At 40.0% G+C, this 25,166-nt stretch overlaps 1 protein-coding gene across 1 annotated transcript in view; it reads left to right on the top strand.

Annotated features, from left to right (window-relative positions):
- The first annotated feature begins 4,215 nt into the window (after positions 1-4,215).
- Positions 4,216-25,166, top strand: part of LOC124956605 — a 95,551-nt gene continuing 74,600 nt past the window's right edge. The window contains exon 1 of the mRNA XM_047512655.1: positions 4,216-4,287. Within this exon, the coding sequence (XP_047368611.1) occupies positions 4,225-4,287 (63 nt within the window). The 5' untranslated portion in view covers positions 4,216-4,224. The remainder of the gene's footprint in view (positions 4,288-25,166) is intronic.

Raw genomic sequence — 25,166 nt, forward strand, 5'->3', positions numbered from 1 at the left:
GTACGAGTTCTAAAGGGAAAGGAATACGTTTCTATACAATGACGAACGCCCGTTGGAACGTCCGATGTATAACGAAGTCGTGGAGAAAGAGCACTTCGTTGTCCATTTGCGACGAGTGCCTAACATAAGAAAGGGAAGGAAAGTCGGAGAGCAAGACGAAGTGCCGACAAAAAACTTTAGCTCTAAAGGAAGAAAGGAGCCGTCGTAAAAAAAAAAAAAAAGAAAGAAAAAAAAAAGAAAGAAAGAGAAAAGGAAAAAAGAAAAAAAAAAGGAAAGAAAAGGAGAAGCAAAAGGAAGGAAACATCTCGATGGAGGTTCCAACGAAGGAAAAGTCACATTCCCTTCAGCGCAAACATTACGTCGATATGACGGAAAAAAGACACTGCCTTCCTTTACGACGGCCTTTTCCTTGGCTGTACTCGAAGAAAGAGGAGACGACGACGACGACGACGACGACGACGACGACGACAGCCTTTTCCGTCTGGCTCGTATCGCTGTTTACTTTACCTTTCGCGTCCCACGATAACGAGATATTTTCGCCGTACGAACGTAATAGAAATAAAGAGTGGTTATTGAAATTCTTCGAGAAAGCCTTCACGCTCTGTCGTTCTCTCTCTTTTAGCACCGAGCAACCATTCTTCTGTCCAACCGCAAGCTCTCTCCATCGAGATTGAGACGCCACGGTATTTTCTTGCGAGTGAGTTACATAAGAATGTCTTTCTCTTTGACCCTCTTCTTACCCTACGGGCAACATTTCTTACTTTTAGCTCGGAGAACGTCACATCGATGAAGTACGATTGAATACTTTCATTTGTCGGTACGAGTTCGGCGAAAGAGAAGACAAACTGGATCTATTGCTTTTGATCGAAACATCGGATCTCGCTAGAATATGTAAGCTGTACTCGAGAGATCTCCTGCATCGTTTATCCATTTCCCTTTAAAACAAAGTCACCGCTTTACTCGCGAATCTCCTAGATATTTATTAAAGAAAGAAAATGAGTCCCAGATCGATGGCTAAAGGAAAAGAAAAGTTCTTTTGGTATTCTCGAAGAGGAAAGAAAGAGAGAACGCTCAGAGGGAAGGCAGGTAAAAAGTGAGGAGAATAACCGACGGAGAAGAAGCGAGGCGCAATCTACCGAGATAAAAGGTAATTCCGATTATTAATGATACTATTCCTTTCGAGCGTAAAGAATTCCGCGAGAGGATTCCGCGTTTCGCTCGATATCTTTCGGGATTAATAATGCAAGGGAACGAAGACGTAATAAATCTCGACCGGTCGAGCTACGCCTGAGAATGCCACTTCAGCCTCTCTAATATTTCGAATTTAGGTACGTTCGGCCAACAGAAAGAAATTCTACTTGTGAGAATTTCCTCGACTCGAATCGCCTGCACAGGAATGTTCGCGATCATTCGTTCTATCGACGAGTCCTTTCGCGAAGTTACTCTCAAACATATTCCGTAAACGTTCGAGGTTTATCGATTTCTCATTCGCCCTTGCGAACTTGCCTAGATATATGTTTATGTATCCATGTACCAAACGTAGACGCGACATATACCTATGTATCTACGTAAAAGCTTACGTGCACGTATGCTTCTCGATGGAACGGATAGGAACAATTCGTTTCTATAAAATTCAAAGACAAGCAACGCGCATTCGTACCAGAATTTCGTCGTATCTCTGGAAAAATATTGGCCCGATTGAAAAGTTATTACATATTTGTTTTCTATCGAACACCTTTTTTATTTCATTTTTATTACATTTAATGGGAGGCGCGGGAGGCATCGACAAACGCTACGATTCCGCGGCACCGTTTTCAACGATATCGAATATCGGCGAGTGACCAGCGAGATACGCCTCCAACCGTGATCACTTAATAATTTGGAGTTCCGAAACTTTATATTCCCGTTTACGTGCGATTTTTCCAAAAGCTCTCTTGCGCCGATCGCGTTTCTGCGCGACGCTTGAAATTAAACGGCAAAACTATTGCAGCGTTTACTGTATAGTTTCTTTTTCTATTTTTCCCATTTTTTTTTTTGTTTTTCCTTTTTTCTCTTTTTTTTTTTTTCGGAAAGCGAAAGTAAAAAAAAAAAAAAAAAAAAAAAAAGAAGAAAAAAAAAAAGAAAAAAGATGTAGCAACGTCGTTGCTGCGATCTCCGAGAGGTTCGACGTGTCAGCGACGCGTTGTCTCTATGAAGTCTCCCACGGTGTAATTAAAAAAAAAAGAAGAAAGAAATCCATTAAATCGCGCGAATCGCGCTCAAACGAACCTTTGTCCCTCGGAATGGGAGGCGCGAACGAGCTTACGCCGGCCGCGCTGCTAGAAGAGATCTTCGTCCGTCTCGCTTCATTAGTCGATGAAAACGCGCGTTGAGCTTTAATTAACGACGGACTTCGACCCTGTCATCCGATTGGACGTAGGAGAGAATTCGTTGTAGCGTGACCGTTATGCCATTCTTCTATCTCTATCCTTTTCTTTTTCATCCTCACGCTTTCTCTTCTCTTTCTCTCTCTTTCATTTACACACACCCACACAGTTTCACTTGCTTCTCCTGCGCTCGCGACAGGCTTCAACGAGGCGTTAACAAAGCGATCGATTTTACTTCAACTACGGCAGTTAAATTTGCTCGATGGAACGTTGCAGCACACACGCATTCTCGTCTCCATGTGTGGTACAATCGTACATTAGACATACGAAACGTACATACAAAGAGGAAAAGGGATCAGAGGGATATTGAGAAACAGAGAGAGAGAGAGAGGGAGAGAAAGAGGAGACATAGCGTAGTCTGCAAATCAGATTCTAAAAAATAGTTCACCATTCGTTCTCCTGGAGATGCGCGTTATGTTCAATTACGTTCTGTCAATCATCCATTCTGTTCTATCTCTCACTCTCGCCGCAAGATATCGTCGTATCGAATAAACCAAGAGAGATTCGTCCTATCGACTTTACTGGCGTAAGAAAGCGTCTCTTGGCGTACAATGCCATGTCCCATCCCAAGTAATACGAGAACATCGTTCTCTCAATGTACTATGGATATTCGAAAATTAGATCGTAAAGGAATTTTTTTCTCTTTTTAAATCGAGATTAAATCTTTCGTCGTTATATAGTTTTAATCTTCGAACGGCGTCGATTGATCTTTTCTAGATAAGAGTTAAAAGTTATCGTTCAACATGAGTAATTTTATATGTGTTACGAGAGAAGATAAAGCGAACGCAGAACTTTTAATTCTCTTCTTTATTCCATTGAATTTTATTGAAAAGGTAGCAGCGAATTTCTCTCTATATGATCGTTTCTCGGCATCGTTATTCAGATAGCACTGGGATGTCATCGGGATTAGAAATTCCTATTGGTTTTTGTCTTATATCCCATGGTTGCCTGGGTACTACTTACGCATAGTAAAGATCCATGGAAAACAGTTTGGTACCTTTCAAAAATAATTCATCTTTCGTACTTTTTCAAATGAAAAATTTTGAAGGATAAAATCAATATCGACGTATCCTAGCAACGATTTGTTGGCAACCAGCGACATTTTAAAGCTCGTTACGTTTCTATGGGAAGAGAAGGGGAAAAGTAATTTGCCGGCACTCTTTTGTTCCTTTTTGCTACATTTTATTTTCAAATATATATTATTACATGCTCCTCTTACATTTTCGATATTTGAACAATTCCATAGATATTTATCTTTATAGCGCTTTCATCCGCTTGGCAGTTTGAAAATCCCGAAAAATGTGATCGGAAAATCGGCACATTAAACTCGTTCGATAAAAATTATATTCGAGGAGCATCAATATCTGAGCGTTAACCAAACGAAAACGTTCAAAACAATTTTATAGAGGAATTTATTACATTCCGCGATCATTACTGTGAGTATTATCTCAAAAATATATGCACGTACTCGTATACCTATGTTTTTATTTTCAATATGAACACGTATCTACATAAAACATTAACTTTCAAGTGTCCTCTGTTTCCATTAGATCACGTGGAGATATAAACATATATATATGTGTGTGCGTATATACACGTACGATATCGATCTAATATTGTTAACCAGATTACGATGTTATTTAAACGACCTTCCGATGTATACATTAATTGAAATTGTATGATTAAAAACATACATTGACAACACTATCAAGAAACATAAATGTCTCGTTCGAAAATTCGTATCAGTATTCGTAGGCAAGTCGTGTGTAACAATCGCGTTTCCGACGCGGACGACGAGATGAAGATGGCCGAAGAGGTGAAACTGGAGAGGACAGTAAGCAGCGACGTTTCCTCTTGGAAGGTTAGAGGTCGAAGGTGACAGACCGTAAACCACCGAGGGTCGCGTTCCCTCCCATGACCAAAGTTTTCCCCGTTGTCGGAATAAGCTTTGTACCGGATAGGAGAAATCAGAGAGAAAACAGGCGGATTATCTAATTGCTTCTTCCTTCTATTTTTGCGTTTCCGCCATCGCTACTTCGTCGTGAAAAACTCGTGAAACGATGATGTATAACATATAATCTTTCGTTAACGTAGTTCAAAGATGTATATTACTGATAGTAGTCATAGAGATCACCAATATTTTATATATGTCAACCTATTTTCTATCTTTCTCAATATGGGTGGGTGAATCGATCGAATCGATATTTTTATTTATAAACAAGGACTACTTGTTGATACGTGCTTATGATCTGCTTATACGCATACACGTATACGCGTCTAATTTTGTAGGTGTCGATAATGAAGATCGGTTCAATCAGTCAAATGTCATTGTTTGATCTGTTCATGAATATCGAACGGTCCAGTCTTCCTCTCCCCATGGTATTTCGTATCGGTCGGTCGGAGTACCTCACGAGAGTGATCTCGCGAGAGTTCCGCTCGTCAAAGGAGAACACGTCCGGCCAATACTTGTCGATACCTACTCAATTTCGTCGACTGCCAGCTGGCAATTGGATGCTTCCCGAATCGATTGTCCGAACGACGAACGACGACGTGACAGTGTTTCTTTACCGAAGGAATTTATTTCAGTTAGTATATAACCAAGTACGTACATATAGAGATCCATTCGAGGACCACATATCGTGTCCCACCAAGATAGACGTTCTTTTACGATAACGGCCGATCGCCCATAATGTTTTATACTTGTCAAATATTTTCATCGTTATGTCCTCTACGCGTACGTCTATATGCGTGTACGTAGTTTATATTAGTATATATAGTATGTACGTGGATACGTTTGCGTAAAATTTGCGTACTATAACTTCTCTGCTTCTATACGTATAAATGGATACGAATAAATGGAAACGCATATAATTATTGAACAAACAACGAGTTCTTCTAGGGCTGCTTAGAAGATCGTTTTAGAAACGATTGATAAAATGCAATCGTTCCCTCAATTATTCGGTCAACCTATCGAATTATGCATTTCGATTAGATACTTTCGTTGCATCACGCGACAAAGTCAGACAATGGTATGATTATTCGGATATCGAATGAATAACTCTAAATAATCGAACGGAATATTGCGATGTTACATTAATTTCGTATTAAATCCAATAATAAAGTTCCATGCTCTTCTGGGATTCGAGTTCGCGATAAGAGTCCGTTGATAAGCGCTCTGCGAGTTTATTACACGGGAACGGATCGAAAGGTCAATATTGCCAGCCCATCGAACTTATCTCCGTGTCACAGATCCTCTCTCCGTTTCCTTGTATGCGTGTGACATATGCACGGGCACTAATATAAGAGGAGGAATATTCTCGCGGGACGTGGACGTGCGTGCGGACTTTCTTCTCGTATTATTATTATCTTATATTGTATCCAGGCGTGACTACGAATCGACAAACCTTTATTATTGAGTTGACAATATCGATCGAGTTGCGCCATTGGTCTCCAAGGTAGGTACGCGTATTAATCGTCGTTGCTCCAGAGACACGATAAAAAATCCGTGAGAGAGACGCACATATGTGTATGCGTTAGAAAAACAAGTTGTTTTTACCATAACGGAGTCGAGAGTAAAAATAAACGATAGATATTTAGATATAAAAACGACTAAGAAATATCATTTATTAAACGACGTAACAGGTTCATAGATTATTCCTAAATTGGCATCGAATTATAATAGTGATACTCATGACTTTACCATCGATTATATAAAACGACTTTTCCTTCAATTTCTTGAGCGCCGTACTACCGCCGCATGAAATCTATATAAATAGTTGACCGGCGAGACTGCACAATGAGAGAGAGAGAGAGAGAGAGAGAGAGAGAGAGAGAGAGAGAGAGGGAGCAAAAAATAGAAAAAGAAAATTGTAAGATTGTTCGATCAACGTGTATGTTTGGCAAGAACGCAAGACGTGGATATTTCCAATAGCGATAGCTCGTAACAATCTCCGAAGAGCGATATTCCTACTTGGCGAGCTATAAGAATCGTTTCGAATCGTTTGGATCGTCCATCCAATAAACTTCAAGTGTCCATCAAGCGAATAAATACATCCTACTGATATCGCATCGGGCGGTCGATTTATCTTTTAAGACTGATCGGTCATAATGCGATTGCTTCCGCTTCTTACCAACGATCCATATTAAAGATTCTTTTCGTTCGACGTTCTTATCGACCTCCAAATGATGTCGCGATGTCTCCCTTAACCCACCACCTCCACCCACCCACCACCTCTCGCAGTATCCATAGAAAATCGTATTTCCATTACCCATGAAAGTATCCTTTTACCGTGCGAATGTAAAGTCTCGGCTGGAAGTAGCCAATAAAGGAAGCCTTTTGCTACGTACGAACATTTTCCCAGCAACGAGATATGTTGCAGGTAACGTTCGATCGCGAAATATTCTTCGAAGAGCATGTTTCGATTGCATAAAAATTCAAATTGCATCGTTTACTCTCTACATGCGATCCATTTATACTTCCTGATGTGACCTCTTCGCGTCTAGCCATTTACTCTTACTCAGGTAGTATACTCAAAATCATTCGTCACGATATCATCTTTATAAAAATATAATCTCTTTTAATTATGAAAAGCGTATTACGTATGTCTTTCCGGGAGCTCTCATATTTCATTTAGTTACTCCGTGACGTAGTTACCCACTATCGTAAAAGGCAATGTTAGAATATATTCGATACGATAACGGGTATCGATATAACTGTCAAACAATTAATAATCTAATTAATATTAGTTAAATGTCACTATTAAATCATATCGACGCGAATAAAATAATTTTACATTATTCGAATTACCTTGTCATATCGAACTCGATTTATTTCATTTATATTACGACTAGCCGCATTAATAAAATCGATCCTGCGATTAAGAAAATTGGTAAGTCTTATGATTTTATGAATTTTTCTATTAAGTCAAATTAAAGTTACGCATTTCGCATCTAATGATTTTAAACACACGAGATTCGAGATTTTGCACGAAAGCCAACACTAAATGATTTAGTATCCGCTTTAAAGCCTCGACAAAGCCTTCTTCTTTGTGACCCTCTTTTTAGCGATCGTGTCTAGTTCAGCCAAATACTCGTGCCGCGAAATTTTTGAGGGATGCGTTTATAGGTCCTATTTGTATAAACGAACTACGAACTTACATATAAAAAGTGAATGCACTCGTGGATATAAAACCTCGTCCCATTATTTTCTAACATATGAGTAGAAATCCCAACGAATCGTAAAATCTCAGACACATTTAATAGAACAAATAAAAAGCATTGAAACGCGTTAAAGTGATCAAAGCGCTCATATAACCTTACCTCGTTAATTTTCTGCTATTTTTCGTTAGCTGGTCGTTATATTGAGTTTACGAATCGTCTAAGAACAATACAAATATCTTATAAGTTAGAGTATATTGCAGAGACTATATGCGGAGACCAACGAGCATAGTTTCACGATACGCGAAACTTACACAAACCCTCTCAAGCAAAATGTGCGAACTACGCGGTTTCTGGCTTCGTTGAGCTCTTGCATAGTGCATTTTCCTAGCAAGAAATGTATACAATTCTCATGCGCAGACTCGAGAAGCAAAGCTTTCCATTATTACTTATGTATGACGCGTTCTCCTTTCTTAGCGACCATTGTATTAATTCGTCGTCGTTTTTTATCTCAACAAATTTCATCATTATCCATTTCAAAATGATCAATAATGGATGAATGTGATTTTTCCAAGTAATTAAATAACGTAAGTTAATATCGTTTCGAAGGATAAAAGCTCACGCGTATTAAATAGAACAAATCATCTATCTTTCTTACTTTGTAAAAAAGAAAAAAAAAATCATAGCCCATTTCGCGAGGGCTTGATTCACCCCTCTTCGACTTTTCTCGATTTTAGTCCCGAGTTTCGAGAGCGTGTAACGAGCTCGGCCCTCCCTTAAGAAAGAACTTTTCCCCTCGAATTTTATTTACACGAAGTCGAGAGATAAGCGGTATATCGCAAATCCCACTTTAAAAGTTAGGCACGATTCTACCGCTCTTGGGAGGAGTCGATCGTTGCCGCTGTCGCTGGTGGTTTTAACGCCGCGATTTGCATCCTCGCACAAGACGAAGCATTCTCGCGGGCGAGTTCGAGGAAAGGAACCTTGGCTTCGCTCGCCGCAGGGAGATTTCTTAAAGGAGCCGCTGTTTCTTTCCAAGAATTTTTGAATTTCATATACCCCAGACTGCGCGCGATCTTATATATATATATATATATATATATATATATATATATATATATCATCCTGCTTTTCTTATCTAATTCAAGTTGAAGCTAACGTACGGCTCGTCTCCTTCTCTTTCTCTTTTACATACATATACACACGCGTACAAAGGCACATGGATTGACGAGACACACATACGCGCGCACGCGCACATACACAGAGAAAGAGAGACACAAACGTCCGCTCGCTCTTGGATCGTGGACCAGCCGGCGCTATATTATGCGTAATTCATACCGCGACGTAGCGTATCATTGTTCCGGGAAACAGAGGAATCCCATTACCGGTTGGCAACTAAACTCTCTGTCGAGGCTGCGTTTTAGTTGCGGTCGACGAAGCGAGTCCTCACGCCCTCGCTCTCCTCCACTCTCTTGTCACCCTTTCCGCGTCCTATACACTTCCCATCGGTCGGCAGTCGATCCCACCGTCGTCCTGCTTCCGGTAGAGAAGGGCAGATGCCCAGAGTATTTGCTCAAAGGCTCGTCGTCTCGATATCCTCGTCGACCATTTCTCTGGATTCGACGCATGAGCTATATCCTCTCTTGGTCCGTTTTATCGATTTAAGGATAAGTAAAGGAAACACTCGAATCAATTTCTTTAACACTTTTCACTATTATCGTATATTGCGTGTTGTAGATACTCGTAAGAAATTATCCTTTTCTTAAAAATAACAACGAATATTGCGAGAGAAAAAGATCGATGAAATATTTTCAAGCAATTCGTATTAATAATCGCACATTGGATGAACGTTAAGGAGGGTGACATTCGCGGTGAAAAAAAAAAAAAAAAATAAATAAATAAAAAACGATGGAAAGAGGGAGGATGGAGCGACGTATATAAATGAGAGCGCATTAGAATGCAGGGAAAATAAAGAGAAGTCCGCGGCTCCTTGCACAAGAGAACTCGGCTCAATTTAGGAAACAATTTTCTCAAAGCGCAACAAGAATCGCTTCTTCGTTCCACTCCGCTCGTCCGTACACCTCCCATCGAGCCCTTTCCTTCGTCTTACGACGTTATTACGAGGGGTGCTGGAGTCAACTCGGCCGACTTGATTATCGCGAAACGTTGCGATTTGCAATTTCTTCTTTTTAAACACTTTTCTCGTCGTCAAGGAACGAGTGAGAGAGATCAAGCTCAGAGACGAGAGAAAAAGAGAAAAGATCGACTCCCTCCAACAGATATTTTCTTGATGTTTTCTTTCATCGTCTCCTCCTTTTCTTTCTCATTTCTTTCATTCTCCCCTCCCCACCTCTCACCTTCCCCCCCCCCCTCTCTCTCTCTCTCTCTCTGTTTCTTTCCTTAGCTTTGTCCTCTGTACGTATGCTCTTGCTATCGTCGGAGAATGCAAATGAATCGCACCGCTTACGTTCTTACGCGTAGAGATCTCTTACTCATACATAGGAAACGACCAAGCGCGCGCACACAGACGCACGAACACTTAGTCTAAAGGAATCGTCGAGCTTTCGTGGAGGAAGGCGCGACACGGTGAACTACGAAAGGCGATAGAGCGAAAGTAGAGGACGACACGAAACGTGAAATGCTCGGCTCAACCTACTCCTATCCGCGCTACGTTAACGTACAATAATGGAATTTCAACTTCACCGACTGCATTCGCTTCCGCGCGAAGCCTCAACGCCCTCTTCCTCTCTTTCTCTATCTCTCACCCTCTCCCGCTTTATGCATATGAATTTAGGAGGTGGGTAATAGTTTAACGAGCTCCTGGGATTCTTACCGGCAAACTTCGCGACCTGTTGCACCCGAGGAAGCTGCGGCATTTCACGTCTCCCTTCTAACGCGTCCCAGATCGATCACGGATATACGATAAGAAAATTGGAATTTTTTGTTCTCTCTCTCTCTCTCTCTCTCTTTCTAAAATTCCTCTTAATTTCGTATCTCTACGTTTGAATTATTACGTGAAGTAGGTTTTATCATAATAACTGGATTAGAAATTTCAATGAGTCATTGGAACGGATATAAATTATTGTTTAATGTTCAGCTAAGTACTTATTTACTTTTTCTAAATTGATAGAATTTAAGCCGGTTTCTAAATTAAAGTCATGCGAATGAAGCGTAAAATAGCAAATCTATTTTTTGTTGTCCAAGCTTTATATTTCGTTTTCTCTTGCAAGTGCATATCAATCTTATGGAAAATGGACTTGTGCTGTTTTACCTTACAGTCACGTAAATAATTTATTCGAAGCCCGTGGCTTCCACTCCGAGAGTTTCCATTTTCATGATTTCTCTGTACTCCCGCGAATACGTGAATTAAATTTAACAGATTAGCATTTGTGCCTGATAAGTTCTAGAACACCTTTCAAAATGTATTTCTTTTTTGTTTTTTTTTTTTTTTTCGAATACATAAGTTCGAATACTTCCTAGCTCGAGTAAAAATATTGTTAAAATATCGTACGACGATCGAGCCTTTCGATATTTAGATAGGAATTTAAACAAGAAAAAAAAGAGAGAGATACAGAGAGCGAAAAAGACTGATCCATGGCTCGATATCGAATTGATTGGTTCCGGCAAGGACTGTGAACCATACTTCAACTAGTTTTACGAGATGCACGCGTACGAATCGAGTAGGCACGTCGCGTCGTTAAAATGACAAGTGCATTTGTAAAGAGAGCAGTTCGGTTAGCCTCGTTTCGATGACAAATCTCGCAATAAAAGCGAGAGAAAGAGTGGCAACGGGAATCGTACCGCTCACCCACGTCGATCCTCCCGATGGTTTTACATTTCGCTCGGATACGCGTACAGTTTCCATCGTCGCGCGTCGTTTATAGTCTGGCCAAACGAATTTTCGTTCACGGTAACGAAACTATTGTCCTGCGACCTCATTGACGTCGCAATGAAAAAACAAAAAAAACAAAACGAAAAAAAAAAACACAAAAAAAGAAAATAGCGAAAGAGAGAAATGCTCGACAATGAGCTGCACGAACATACGCGAGATCTAGTGAAAATAGCTGATACTAGCGATGCTTATTCGTCTTTACGATTACGCTTCTACAAAAATTAACTCGTAGGTATAAATGGACATAAATCAAATCCCGATGAAAGTGGTGTTTCTACCATCGATTTTGTTCGTACGTTCGTTCTGCTTCTTCTTCTATGTATATATATATATATATATCAAGCAAGCTATAGTTTACTCGCGACGGAAATTTAAAGATGTCCTTGTTCGCTGCGACATCGTCGTCTTCCCTTTTCTCTCTCTCTCCCTCCTTCCTTTCATTTGCATTTACCGTAAGACCGATAGTACAGAAAAATCGTTACTTTTGCGAGAGGAAATAACGAGGTTCGTAACATCATCGACTTTAATTTAGAAAATTAAGATAACGCGAGCAGAAAGTTTCGAGTAAAATGCTTAAGGTATCGTTCGAAGTAGTACGTCGAATTTACTTCTTTTTTTTTTTCTTTTTTCTACACATAACTCATTCTCTCGTAAATCCTTTCATAAAAGAAATCTCTCAGGATATTACGGAACGTAGAAATTCGAAGCATATCGCGCACGGTACTCCGCATGCTTTTGCGAACGTTCCGCGCTCGAAAAATTCCACGTTCATGGAGGAAAGCTTAAGGATAAAGGGAGATTGGATTAATAATAATAATAAAAAATAAAAAAAAAAAAAAAAGAGGAAAAAATACAAAGACCGGTAGAAAAAAGGGAGATAGCGGACACATCGTGCTTTCGTTTCTATCACGAAACGTATGGAATGTATGCTTCCATTCGGATAATATGTACGTAGGTACGTGCATTGACTTAGACGGTCTTGATAAAAATTTTAAATATTTTCTGTTTATACTGAAAAAACTTTTACGGCACTTCAAAGGGTGCGCAAGTTTTTGCTCATCGTCCAGAGCGCTTAACTAAATGTTTTGTCGTAATTAGTTGCGATAGAACGAGCTTGAACGTCAGTTCTCTCTCTCTCTCTCTCTCTCTCTCTCTCTCCCTCTCCCTCTCCCTCTCTCTCTCTTTTCTCCCTTCTTTTCTTCTGCCTTTTTCTCTCTTTCTCCTCTTCTCGCTGTGTAGTATAGCTCGACAACAATCGAAATTGCATAGTTTCACAGAGTTCAATCACGGTACTCTCGTCAAAGGGAAAAGAGTCATACAGTAGTTGACTGCATGTTCATTCTGTCGGAAGTGACAAAACGTTTTGTACGGCAATAAAAGTAGTGGTCCACGAATGAAAAATATTGAAAAAGCGTTTGTTTTACGAAATAGGCATGAAATATCGCACAGATAGAAGAAAACTTACTTTCTAAAGCTTGCATTCATCCCCATAACGAAATCGTTCGATAAGAGTTTAACTTGTTATTTCATTAATGTAGTTAACTATGGTGTTTCCTCTTGACGCGCAAATATTTGACGTTTTTCAATAAATTTAATTACCACTATTTATCCAGGTTAAAATATAAATCTAATTAAATTCAGCAACGTCCCCGCGAGGCAGAATCAATAATTGCCTTCTTTTATGCAATTCGAATAGTCTGGCTTGAACGGTGGGGGACTTTGCGTAAAAGGTAGTTAAATGATGGGAAAGGGATGACGTAGGGAATTTAGAAATAAAATTTTAATAAAAAAAATGAAGTAGGTATGCGTTTGGACAGATGACGGTGCATCGCGCATTTGAACAACGCGTACAATTGTATATTAATTATTTGATACGAGTTCTCTTCGTTCATTCGTCATCTAAATTTCTTCGCAGGGAAACAAATAACTCGATAAATTATTTACATACGTTGTAGATCCGGAAAAAGCTTATTCACAATATAATGAATATAAAAAGTGCTTTATCTATCGAAAAGACAATCTATGAATAGACAGAAAGAGATATCTATCTATTCGTTTCGATTCACCTGACAAAAGTTTATTAACTAAACGTTTCTATAAAATATCAAGAGAATATCTATATTGGTCTTTCTACCATATATTGCTTTTTCTCGAAGGGCACTCGAGCGACAGTATCGTTGGCTGGACTGTCCAACGATTCCCCCCGAGATGGCTTCGAACTGCGATGTAACTCTTGTTTCATCGCGGCAAATATTTAATTTCGCAGTCCTGGAAAAACAGGATATTGCCAATGTTTCCTATGACCTGGATGTATCCTCACTCTCCCTCTCTCAAAGTCGTAGGAAACCCTGAGGATAGGACTGGACGCTTGCTTCGCCGTTGGGAAATCTTATTTCGACGAAGAGCTAATTCGATGTACTTCATTGATACGCTCGAGGCAATAGGGAGATAGGAACACGAAGCATAGCTTCCACTCCTTTTCCAATAGTTATTACAGATTTCCCTTTAACTCGTAGCGTCTCTATCGCGACGACGGGGATGATCGTCGTAACAAGAACTACCTACTCCTTTCTTTGTGTAAATAGAGGCGATTCAAAGTTTAATATCTTCCGGCTCGATTCCATCTTCGCGACTCGGGTAGCATCGTCGCGAGATGACGTCCTTAATATTAGTTCTGGTACTAGGAGAACAACTTTCCCGAGGACCCTCCGTCGAGAGTGATCGATCGTTCGATCGAGCTATCGGTAACTTTCTGCCGAGGATTCAATTATGCTTCGAGGGGGAAAAAATACACGTGAGAGTAACACTCCCGAGTCTACGACGAGAGACATTGATGTATCAGAGTACGTTTGATACGTTCCACTGGAACATCGATCCTGCCAATTCTGAAAATAACTATCGACCATCGGAATTCAACGTTCGAACCTTGATAATAAATTATGTAATAATAATAAATAAATCATTCCTATAAGAAACGAGTCCAAGATGGGAAGTTGAATAATTTATTGTAACGTAAGAAGTACTCGAAGGTAGGACTCGAAGTATAAAGAGTATTTTTCTATTGGATATCGTAAGGACAGTGCACGAAATATTCATATCTGAGGGAGTCCCTCATGTACTCGTGTACTTAGTTAGACTTTGCGACGCAAGCGCGGTTATGCTAGCTACGAATCGGGTTTTGTCGCCTGTAAGCATGTGCGATCGGTGAAATAGCCGATGCAAATATCGGCAATGTGCAACAAAGCGCCGATGGCTCGCCACATCACACGCGATCGCACACGCCCGTCGTGCGTTAACGTTACGTCCGGACCGATATTGCGCGGTTTCAGGTGTTTAGCAATAAAGACCTATGGCTTGTCTCCGAACATTCCGGGTCATCGCGTTGTCTCGTCCTACGATACACTAGTATCACGAAATTTCGGATGCTCACCGAACGTGAAACTTTTCAGTTTGCAAACTTCCTGTCACTTTGAATGAAGACATTGCCGTACTTTGTAATAATTCGCATCTCTATAATCTCCCTTCGAGTAAGATTTAATATCGAGTTTATATTAGAGAAACGGTCGACCTATTGCAAAATTTCGTTAATACCTTTTTGGTCGACTGCTATCGCATTATAAAAAGTCCAAAGAAAAGTTCGTTTAATATAATTCACTCGGTTACCTTGGAATTTAATATCGTCTTGACGTGAAATTACGATGGTTAATGAAAGATACACAGAGATAGAAAGAAAGAGGGAAATTCAAGGAAGGTTACGTTTCTACGGCCATCCGAATCGCATCCTTCCAATTTCACGGTATCGTCGTTTCGCTTTTATCCCCGGCGGAGGAGCTATACGACGAGGTATACTCGACACAGGAAGTTACCTAAGTCGAGATATAAACTGAAAAGCTCAGTACCAAGTAATATTTTTATACGTATCCTCGTCGTTATACGAGCGTCCCCATTCGAATTCATTATCTCATTCATATAATGAATTTATGTAGACGCGTAATGATCTCGAGAAAGGAAACGATAAGTCTAATGTTTCTTTGACACACGCCGAACGAGCGGGATTTTTCTTTTTTCTTCGAGCGGAATGGTGTCGGAAAAATCGTGTCCCGCCTCGTGACACGATTACTTGTAAAGTTTATGACGCGACCTCGTTCCGGACAGTAGCAACAATTTAATCCTAGCTAGTGCCACGTAATGATATTAGTCGGATTATGCGAACCTTGCACGTTCGTAAGCGTGGATGGTAAACGGTAACCGTTCATCATAACTGTTACGAGGGAAAGGATACTAACTAAGCGAGTGAGATTAACCAAAGTTACGCCGTTTCGTTGTTTCAGTGTAGAATACATAGACCATCCTCGCCTTCTATATAAATTTCTGTCGAAATTACGTCTCTGAGAGATCAGACATTTGCGATTTGTATTTTATACGCGTACTATCTACGTAGATACATACGTAATTTCAATAGTTTACGAAACGAATTTGAGAGCTTGGAAAATTCGTGCAAATCGTTTCAAAGTTCGTCGTAGATTATGTAAAATATTTTATTATAGGTATATGCACGGGTATATTCTCGTGTGTAGCATAATACAAAAAGCTTATCGGCTTCGAATACATCGTGTACGTCGTGAAAGGGCGAAGAATGCAGTTTTCCAAAAGCATCGAGAGAACGTAAACACGAGAGCGGCAGCACGCTGACATAGCATTATCTAAGGCAAAGATATATACTTCTTCCGCGTGATAAGATTTTCATTCTCTATTGGCAAACGTCTCGAAAGCTGCGAAAGGTCGAGCCTAATCTTATACGAAGTTATCTCTGATGAAGATCTTTTTAATGACGCGCTCAAGGCGTCTAGATAATCATCGACGTCGTTTTTCTTCTTTTTTTCTCTTCTCGTTTTTCTTCTCGTTCGCCGTAAACAAGCTTTTGCTAGAAGAATGCGAACTTTATCAATTCGATTTCTCGATATCCGACTATTACGAAATATGTTCAAATATTATGTGCCAAAACCTATAATTAACTTGAATTAATCGGTGATATTAATCGAAGGATTAATGGCAACATCGACCTACGAGACAATAATTCTTCATTCTATGTCCGAATTCTATTAAATTTGTTTGCTTGGCAAACTGCCACTCGCAAGAACTCGAATCGTCTATCTAGCGATATGGACGTCGATTGTAAACGTAATATGACAAAAATTTCTTTCCGTATTTCTTTTCTAGTATATTATATCCAGGAGCTATAATAATAGAATGCTGGCGTAAATAAGAAGAAAGTAAATCAAATTACAAAGAGACGATATGACCGTGCGGAGGAATAGATATCGCGTACTTCCCATTGAGAGAATTCCGATCGTTGTTCGTTAGAGCGGGTATACTCGCGGAACGGAATATACCGAAGAAGCAATTAGTGCAATTAACTTCGAATTGTCTAGAAAGGGCGGGATGACAAGCAAGCAAGCAAGCAAGCAAGCAAGCAAGCAAGCAAGCAAGCAACCAACCAACCAACCAACCCAGCCAGCCAGCCAGCCAGCCAGCCAGCCAGAGACACGGATGCATTCATGTATCGTACTCGCAAGTTGAAGGAGGGTGGATACTGTACTGTATCTGCTTGGAGAGAAGCTCTGGTTGAGGAGTGGGGATGTCGGAGACGGAGGAGGAGGAGGAGGAGGAGGAGGAGGAGGAGGAGGAGTAAGAGTAGGGGAGGAGAGGATGTTGCTTCCAGTATATCGTCCCGTAGCGCAGTATGTTGCGCGTCTAGGGAAACACGTCGTGAATGTGACACACGAGGCTTTCAAGCCACCTAAGGCAACAAGCTCGCTTGCATACTAATAAGCTTGTGGATGGCTGAATAGCCGGCTTTAGTTAGGGCATAATGGCAAGTCCATTTCGTAGGACGATCCCCCTCCATTCTATGCCCTTTCCCTTCCCACCTCTTCTCCTCTCCTCTTCCTTTTCCTCGCTCTACGAGAATCTCTTCTCTCTTCATCCCCGATCCCCGCCCCCCCCTCCTCCTCTTCTGCTTCTCCTTCCTACCGTATGTACGCCGTCTCTTGCCTCATATACTCCTCTTTTACCTCTTGCTACGAAACGCAGAAAGCTGCAGCGCTTTCTTTCTCTATGTTTTTCTCTTATCTTTTTTTCTTTTTTTTTTTTTTTTTTTTTTTTGCTTTTGACCAGTCTTTGTTCATTTTAATTCGTCTCATGGTCAAGCCGAAATAAAAAAGATCCCGGAGAAGATCGTTGGAAAAGGGACAGATAACTCGGATTTATTCGCGGTAATTTTCAAAAATGAAATGATTTTTTAAAGGGATTAAGAAATCGCCAGTTTCTTTTGTCCTTTCGATTTTTTCCCTTCTCTTTCTTCTTTCTTGCTTTTTCTTCTTCTTTGTTTTTCTTTATTCTTTTTTTTTCTTTCTTCTTTTTTTTTTTTTTTTTTCCTTCTTTTTTCTGACTTCGACGTGTCCGAGAAGAGACGAGACAGTTCTTTGTCAAAAGTCGATTACACGTGCTCGAAAACTAACGTCCTTCGGGTCTTGCCGCGCAACAGGTGCTTGATCGTTCGTTGAGTGAATCTTCCTGTCTACCTTTAGACGCACCTCTCTTGCACGTTGTATCTATGCACGCCGAAGATAAGTCATTATCTTGAATAATAAGGAAGAATAATGATGAAACTCGTATTGCCGTATATATTGTATCATTCCTTCCTTAAATCGTTGAAATATCAAACGATATGAGAGATCGAGAAAGAAGAATTTGACAAATGAATTATTCATACGTACGTGTATTCTCCGTCGTGACTATGTTATACATAGAAAGATATGGGCAAGAATTGTCCATGGTTGAAAAAATGATTATATACGAAGAACATAACACCGTGAACGGCAAGATTACCATTTCAGAAGGGACATTTCGTTTTGATGCCAAAGGTAAATCCGAAACGTTAAGAATAAATTCAAAGATACTCGGGAGCTTCTCCCAATCGCCGATCGGAGTACGTGATTGGCCCGGTTAGGGTCATTCAAGTTCGCAAAGCCATTACTTCTCGTGAAAGACGTCATCCTTTTCTTTCTTGCTTCGACGATCACTATGCAATTTCCTCTCGTGCCTTAACTCGAAGGTCGTTTTAGTAAATCTTGAAGGTATCTTTCCCAACTTTATTTATTGGTAGTTACGAGATTCCTTTTAACGATACTACCGTTTCTCGACTCTTGTCCGATCTCGCACGTTAAACTACCTTTTCTCTATTGTAAGGTTAATTATAAATAATAGCAACGTACGAAGGGACACGTTAAGAAGATATGAAATTATTCTAAAGGGAAAGAGACGCTATCCATGGCAGGTGATTTAGGGAGAGAATCTCGACAGTTCGACCCTCCATATCCTGGCGAAGCAATTTTTTATGATTTATTCGAGAACTTCTTACGGCGGTTAGGTGTGAAAGGATATACATGTATGTATAATATATTCCACAGAGGAAAGAAAATTTATTCGTCGAAGTGGATAATCGATCGATCTTGTCGACTCTATAATCGGAAGGTTGCTTTTCACGGAAACATTAAAAAAAAGGAAAAAGAAAAAAGAGAAAGAATTTACAAAATGTTCTTGTAAACGAACGTATTTATATACGTACATATATATTTTATATATATACGAGATAATTTTTATATAGATTATACGGTTTATAGTTTCCTACCCTTTGACTATAATTCTCCTTCTCGATCGGTTTATTCATTTCCTTTGACTGTGTCGACACGCTAATCGCGGTGAAGCAATCATCCCTATTTAAGTGCGATTAAACGGCGTATTACCGAACAAGCATGGGCTTCGCTACGTGAAACCAGCAAACACGCGGTGAATTCTTTATAGGACGTCGTTAGCGGAATCGAACGACCTAGATCGCCCGCTTCGTTTCCGTAATGAGTTTGCGGCAACGCGTGCACGTTTGTACTCCGGAACTCGCAACGGCGATGCCATGAGATCGTGTATACCTATCGTGAGACCACGATAAATTGGGAAATTCGCCCCTGAAAGAGAGCAAGAGAGAGAGAGAGAGAGAGAGAGAGAGAGAGAGAGAGATCTAATCGAATAGGAACTAATGACAATGATGGAACTCGTGATTAATGCAATCTGTCCAGTATCCTCATCAACTTAACGATCGTGCTTCTACCATTCGCAGTTTATAGCGTTAAAAAAAAAATATTTTATTACGAATTGACCCAAATTGTATATTTTTATTTATTTTCTTTTTTTCTTTTTTCTAATGATATCCCAATTTTTATAACATAGAACGAAGTAACAAATTCAATTTCTCTCGATTTTTGTTTTTTTAGGCTTATTTATAGGCTATTTGTCCTAATCAATGGGATATTTTTAATGACATTTAATCGATATAATTTTCTTTCTTTTCACTTGGCTTCGATTAACCAACTCGATACTCAAATTGTATCGTTCATATTATCATTCTTGACGCTTATTAACAGCGAAACGTGTCGGCGACGTGGCGCTATGTAATTTTGGCCACGATGAACAGGCGACTAACAATAAGAAGACGATCCTGATTCAGTGAATTAAAGGAGAAAGGGAGAGAAAGAGAGATCGTAAGAGCTAGCGAATAGAATGGGATAGAATGAGAAGAAGAAGAAGCGAGAGAATGAGGGAAGAAGCGAGCCCTTGATGGAAAACTTATAACTCGATTATAACGTTCAAGCGCAACAGACTGGAAAATAGTGAATAGTTATCAAGTTGTGGCATGCCGACGGGGCAAAGCGACAATATTCTCGAGCACACGTTGCGAATATTATGGAAATCGTAAGATATAGAGAATAAATGAATTTTAATCATTTAAAAATGCTTTTACTTCTCTCGACGTAGGTATTTGTAATTTACAATAATATTTGTATGACAAATCTTTCAAGTTTTTATTTGACTTTGCTACTGTTTACTACTCGTTATTGCTGTCTCTCTCTCTCTCTCTCTCTCTCTCTCTCTCTCTCTCTCTCCCCTCCCTTCCTTTCCTTTTCGTTTTTCCTCGCGACAGAAGCGACGCGTATCTCGGGTGACGCGAGGTATCTCCTTATAAATTTACAGTCGGGTCACGAACGTTGAAGCGTAATAAGGGGTACACCGGGTACTGTAATTGACACGTGGGATATATCTCGGCGAGGGTTTAAGCGCCAGCGCGTTTGGAGAACGTGCTCGAAGCGCGGAGACATTGATTCTCTTGTTAAAGCGCACCACGAGACGTGGCCGGAACGAAACGAGGAGGTGGAGCGTAGGATGAAAAGGAGACTCCTACTAGATGGGAAAAAGGAGAAGAGAGTGGTAGTTCCTCTGGTCGGAGAAGTCGAAACGAGAGGAAGGAGAAGAACCGAGACAACGAATCGCTGGAACGGAGAGTTATGTGTAGAGACGGAAAGAATGAGAGAGAGAGAGAGAGAGAGAGAGAGAGAGAGAGAGAGAGAGAGACAGACAGATGGAGACAGAAACAGAGAAAAGAAGGTAGCGAAGCGTGGAGAAAGAAATAAGAGGGAACAAAGGAAACATAGAAGAGGGCTACGTATTCTACTAACGTGTTACTCTCTATTTTATCGGCATTCGAGCCAGAACTATAACGGCACATGTATGGAACACGTCGCAGGGTTGCTGGAGGGTAAGGTGTAAAGTGCTTTCAACGTAATCACCTTGCCTTGCTCCTGAACTAGTGAGAACTTTTGAAAGTGAGAGGTTATAACGCGTGCCTAAGAGTAAGTTGTTCTATATCACTGTGCAAAACCCATATCTGACCTTTTTCGATGTTCTCTTACTTTCTCTTTTTGTGTGTTATCCCGTCAACAACGGTTATACGTCCTTTGGCACTCGTCTTTCCCTTTATTCTCACAATTTTTCTTCTTCCTTCTTGTTCATCCTTTCTGCAAATGAACGATAACGAGCTCGTTTACGATAATATTCGGATGTTATAAAATCTTTTTCGATATCAAGATTTGCAAGATGTCAAACGACATAGATCGATAAATGCGTTTTCTAAGGTTCGACTTTATCAATTTTGATTCATTCGATTCGAGCAATTGTATTTATCGTACAAAATTATTTTGACGCGATAAAAAAAAGAGTATATTGGTATTACGTCGATCAATTCGCTCAGAGAAAAATCAGGGTGCAACGTTTACACGCGAAAATTGGAAAAACCTTCTTTTACGTTCCTAGAATGGTTGGTATTAATAAACTCGATCGTTGAGGTTTTTAATTCCCTTTCTCTCCTCTCTCTCTCTCTCTCTCTCTCTCTCTCCACTTCTTCTTTACGTCGAGGTCTCTTTAATCTCTCTACAAGCGCGTATCGTTGCAACGTGGTACAGTGGTAAAGGAAAGCGAGACTCGTTAGCGGTATTGCCGCAAATGTATCCTTTTGCACGATTGCCTCAGGGTCATGAGAGAGAGAAGGAAGAACAACTAAGAGCAAGAGGAAGAGAGAGAGAGAGAGAGAGAGAGAGAGAGAGAGAGAGAGAGAGAGAGAGAGAGAGCAGTGAACATGAAATATTGTGATATCAGAGAAACGATCGTGTTTAAAAATTTTCTATTACGAGCTTTCTCGAAACGAAAAGCAAAAAAATCTTTTGCCGAAAAAGGACAGAGATCGAGAGTAAAAGGAATTCTCTCTCTTTTGTTTTGGAAAGACACGGCACGCATCTTCCGACGATGAATTTTAGAATTTCTTCGCTCTTCCGAAGAAAATCTCGGTTCCTTGTCACGACGAGGCAACAACATTCAGTTTTCTTTTTCTATCTCACGATCGTTCGCATCGGTTCTCTTTCTCTCCGATTCGCGAAAGCAAAGTCGACGGCTGGAGGAAGAAGAGAAGAAGGAAAAGCGTTCGAAGATAGAAGATAACGCGGCAGCGGCGACGGCGACGGCGGCGGCGGCGGCGGCGGCGGCGGCGGCGGCGGCAGGTGGAGAGAGGTTGGCGGCAAATTGAATCTCGCACGAGACGTGACCGCCTCCGGGAACACCGCCACGTCTCCACGGTGAAAATCACGACGCGACTTGGGCCCACAATACGTATTACCCGCGTACCATGCGCCTGAGACTCCTGGCATTAGTCGTCCAGGACGTATTCCTTGACAGGAGCTCGACGCATAGAACCGTCGCTTCGCTATCGAACGTTACTTCCACTCTCTTTCCTCATTCTTTTCTATTTTCTTCCATCCTCGATATATTCTATTTTCCTTCATTGGACCGCAACGACGGGAACAACGACTAGAAAAACTCCGCCAAAGTATTTTTCTAAAAAAGTCTTGGTACTTGTACCGTAATATTATATCGATATAATATTATATCAAGTTATATCAAGACGTCCATTCTCTATGAGATTGTAAAAGTAGCGAAACAATTTTCGAAAATGGTCACCGCGTGACGAAATTGTATCCGAAGTGGAAGGTATGCCGGTCCGTTGATTCTTTAGGGGAAAAGAGAATCAGTTAGGATGATTAAATTGTAACGTCTGGCATGTGGGAAGCGGTCAGTACTTTCATCTACTCTACGAAGGAAGTCCAGAAAAAGCGATTTCTCTGACCTGTCTTCTTTTGTGGAAAGCATCGCTTGCCAGTAATTTGGTAAAAACGCTTAGAGTTCCTTATAACCTCGACCACCGTGCTTTCGGCACGAGATAACTTTTCAACGTACTTCTTTTTTGTCGGATAAAATATATATTTTATCGTCGAGTTTTCTTTTAAAAGTAGTTGAAAATTAAATGAGAATTTAAAGAACTTTTGACCGTTTTTGATATAATTATTTGACGTTAATATTAATAATTCTCGCTTCGAACGACAAGAGCATTTTGAAATTACGTGATTTCCATGAAAAATCGGATAGAGCCCAGGGCGTGTGACGAGTATTTTTAGGATATTTTATTAATCCCATAGTTACGTAAATGCGAGATTAAAGCGTGAATCATTGCGTCGCTCGCGGCTCGATTGTTCCTGGAATGAATGGTAAATTAAAAATGCCAATCATTTGAAAGGAACAATGAGGATACCGTTGTCATTATAGTTGAGAGACAGACGCGACTCGGAGGATTACGTGCTCTCCTTTTAACGATGCTTACTTAACAAAAAAAGAAAATTAATTTCAACTGAAAAGCTCGGTAGGTAGATAGGTAGGTAGCACGGTCGTGCAAAGAGCACGTAATAATTGCACCGAATAATCTAGATTCATTCGTAGCCGGAGGAGATTATTAAGAAAGCAATATGATGATTCTATTTGAAGAAAAACTTTACAATTTGTCTTTGCAATTTTCATGAACGATCGACGATTCTTTTTGATTGTTTCTTTTTTTTTTCTTTTCATAGAACATATCAAATCAAATTTTTGTAACGAGTATACAAAAAAAGATAACGCTAATAATGATCAATAAAGCATCTCGATCTTCGATCTTTGCAAGCGGAAATTTTATATTGTTATGGAAACGTTTAACACAAAAGAAAAATAGTCCGAGCATAATGGTGTAGTTCGTTAGGATTTGTACTATTTAGATTACTCGTCGCCGCAGCTCTACGACCCGTTCTCACAGTTCATTCTTGAACTAATTTACAAGAAACATCTTAACTGAACTCGGCAATGTCACCTTGCGGAAGTTGTTCGAAAATAAACGATCTCTATTCACGCTCCACGACTCTCTTATTCGCCCGTTGTTCTCCACGGCTTGCTCTTGGACAGATTTATGTAGGTATGCTTTCCCAACTTTTCACGGGCCCAAACTTTTTTCTGTTTGTTTCGTTTTCTTACATGGACTACGCGAAATACTCTTAAAACGTGTCGACGAATCAATCAACTCCATATATTTTAAATACTTTTTATTCTCAAATCAGATTGGATAACTTTGTATATATATATATATATATATATATATATATATGTATGTATGTATATATATATATATAGAGGCTTTATATTAGTCAAGTGCAAGTCGTGAACGAACGTAAGCTTGCTTTCTAATTAGGTTAGAGAAAGGTGTTGCTCGAGATCGCGTGACGGATTACTTACTCGTTTTAATTGGAAGGGTGGCTCCTGCATTTAGACAAGTTTTGATAAGCGGGCGTGGCCAAGCGATAGGCACGATAATTGCCGATGGGGGGGTCTCTCTTATTGCAAATGTGCGACTCTTTGTATGATTCCTCTTGTAAACGTTATTAAAAAAAAAAGTAGCCAATGTTGAATCGTCGAAAAGATCAATGTAAAAAATTCACGTCAAAGATATACTTTTATATTTATATTATAATTTTAATATTTTTTTATAGAAATTTTATAGAAATTAATATCGTATTTTGCATGAAATTTATCGGCGTTAATGAAATTAGAAATTTATCCAATATATATCGCTTCGTATCGGTACGAAGATGAATAATAGAATCATGGAGTAACATTTCCGTCGTTGGTTACACGAATAGCGTGTAACTAACACATACAGACTTAGGAAACAATGGGTTCGATTTAAAAGAAACCATGAAACCGATAACGAATCGCTCTAGATATCATCGATTTCCACGAATGAATTGGCAGCGGGTATCAGCGTAGATAGGACATGTAGTAGATGCTCCGATCACAGAACTCAAATCGATCTAGCTATTGCTCATCGAGTATTGTCTATCGATAGAAACAATATTAAAAGGAATGTATTGTTCTCGTTACGCTACTTAACA

The sequence above is a fragment of the Vespa velutina genome, chromosome 22 (genome assembly GCF_912470025.1).
Source record: "Vespa velutina chromosome 22, iVesVel2.1, whole genome shotgun sequence".
NCBI classification, from domain to species: Eukaryota; Metazoa; Arthropoda; class Insecta; order Hymenoptera; family Vespidae; genus Vespa; species Vespa velutina.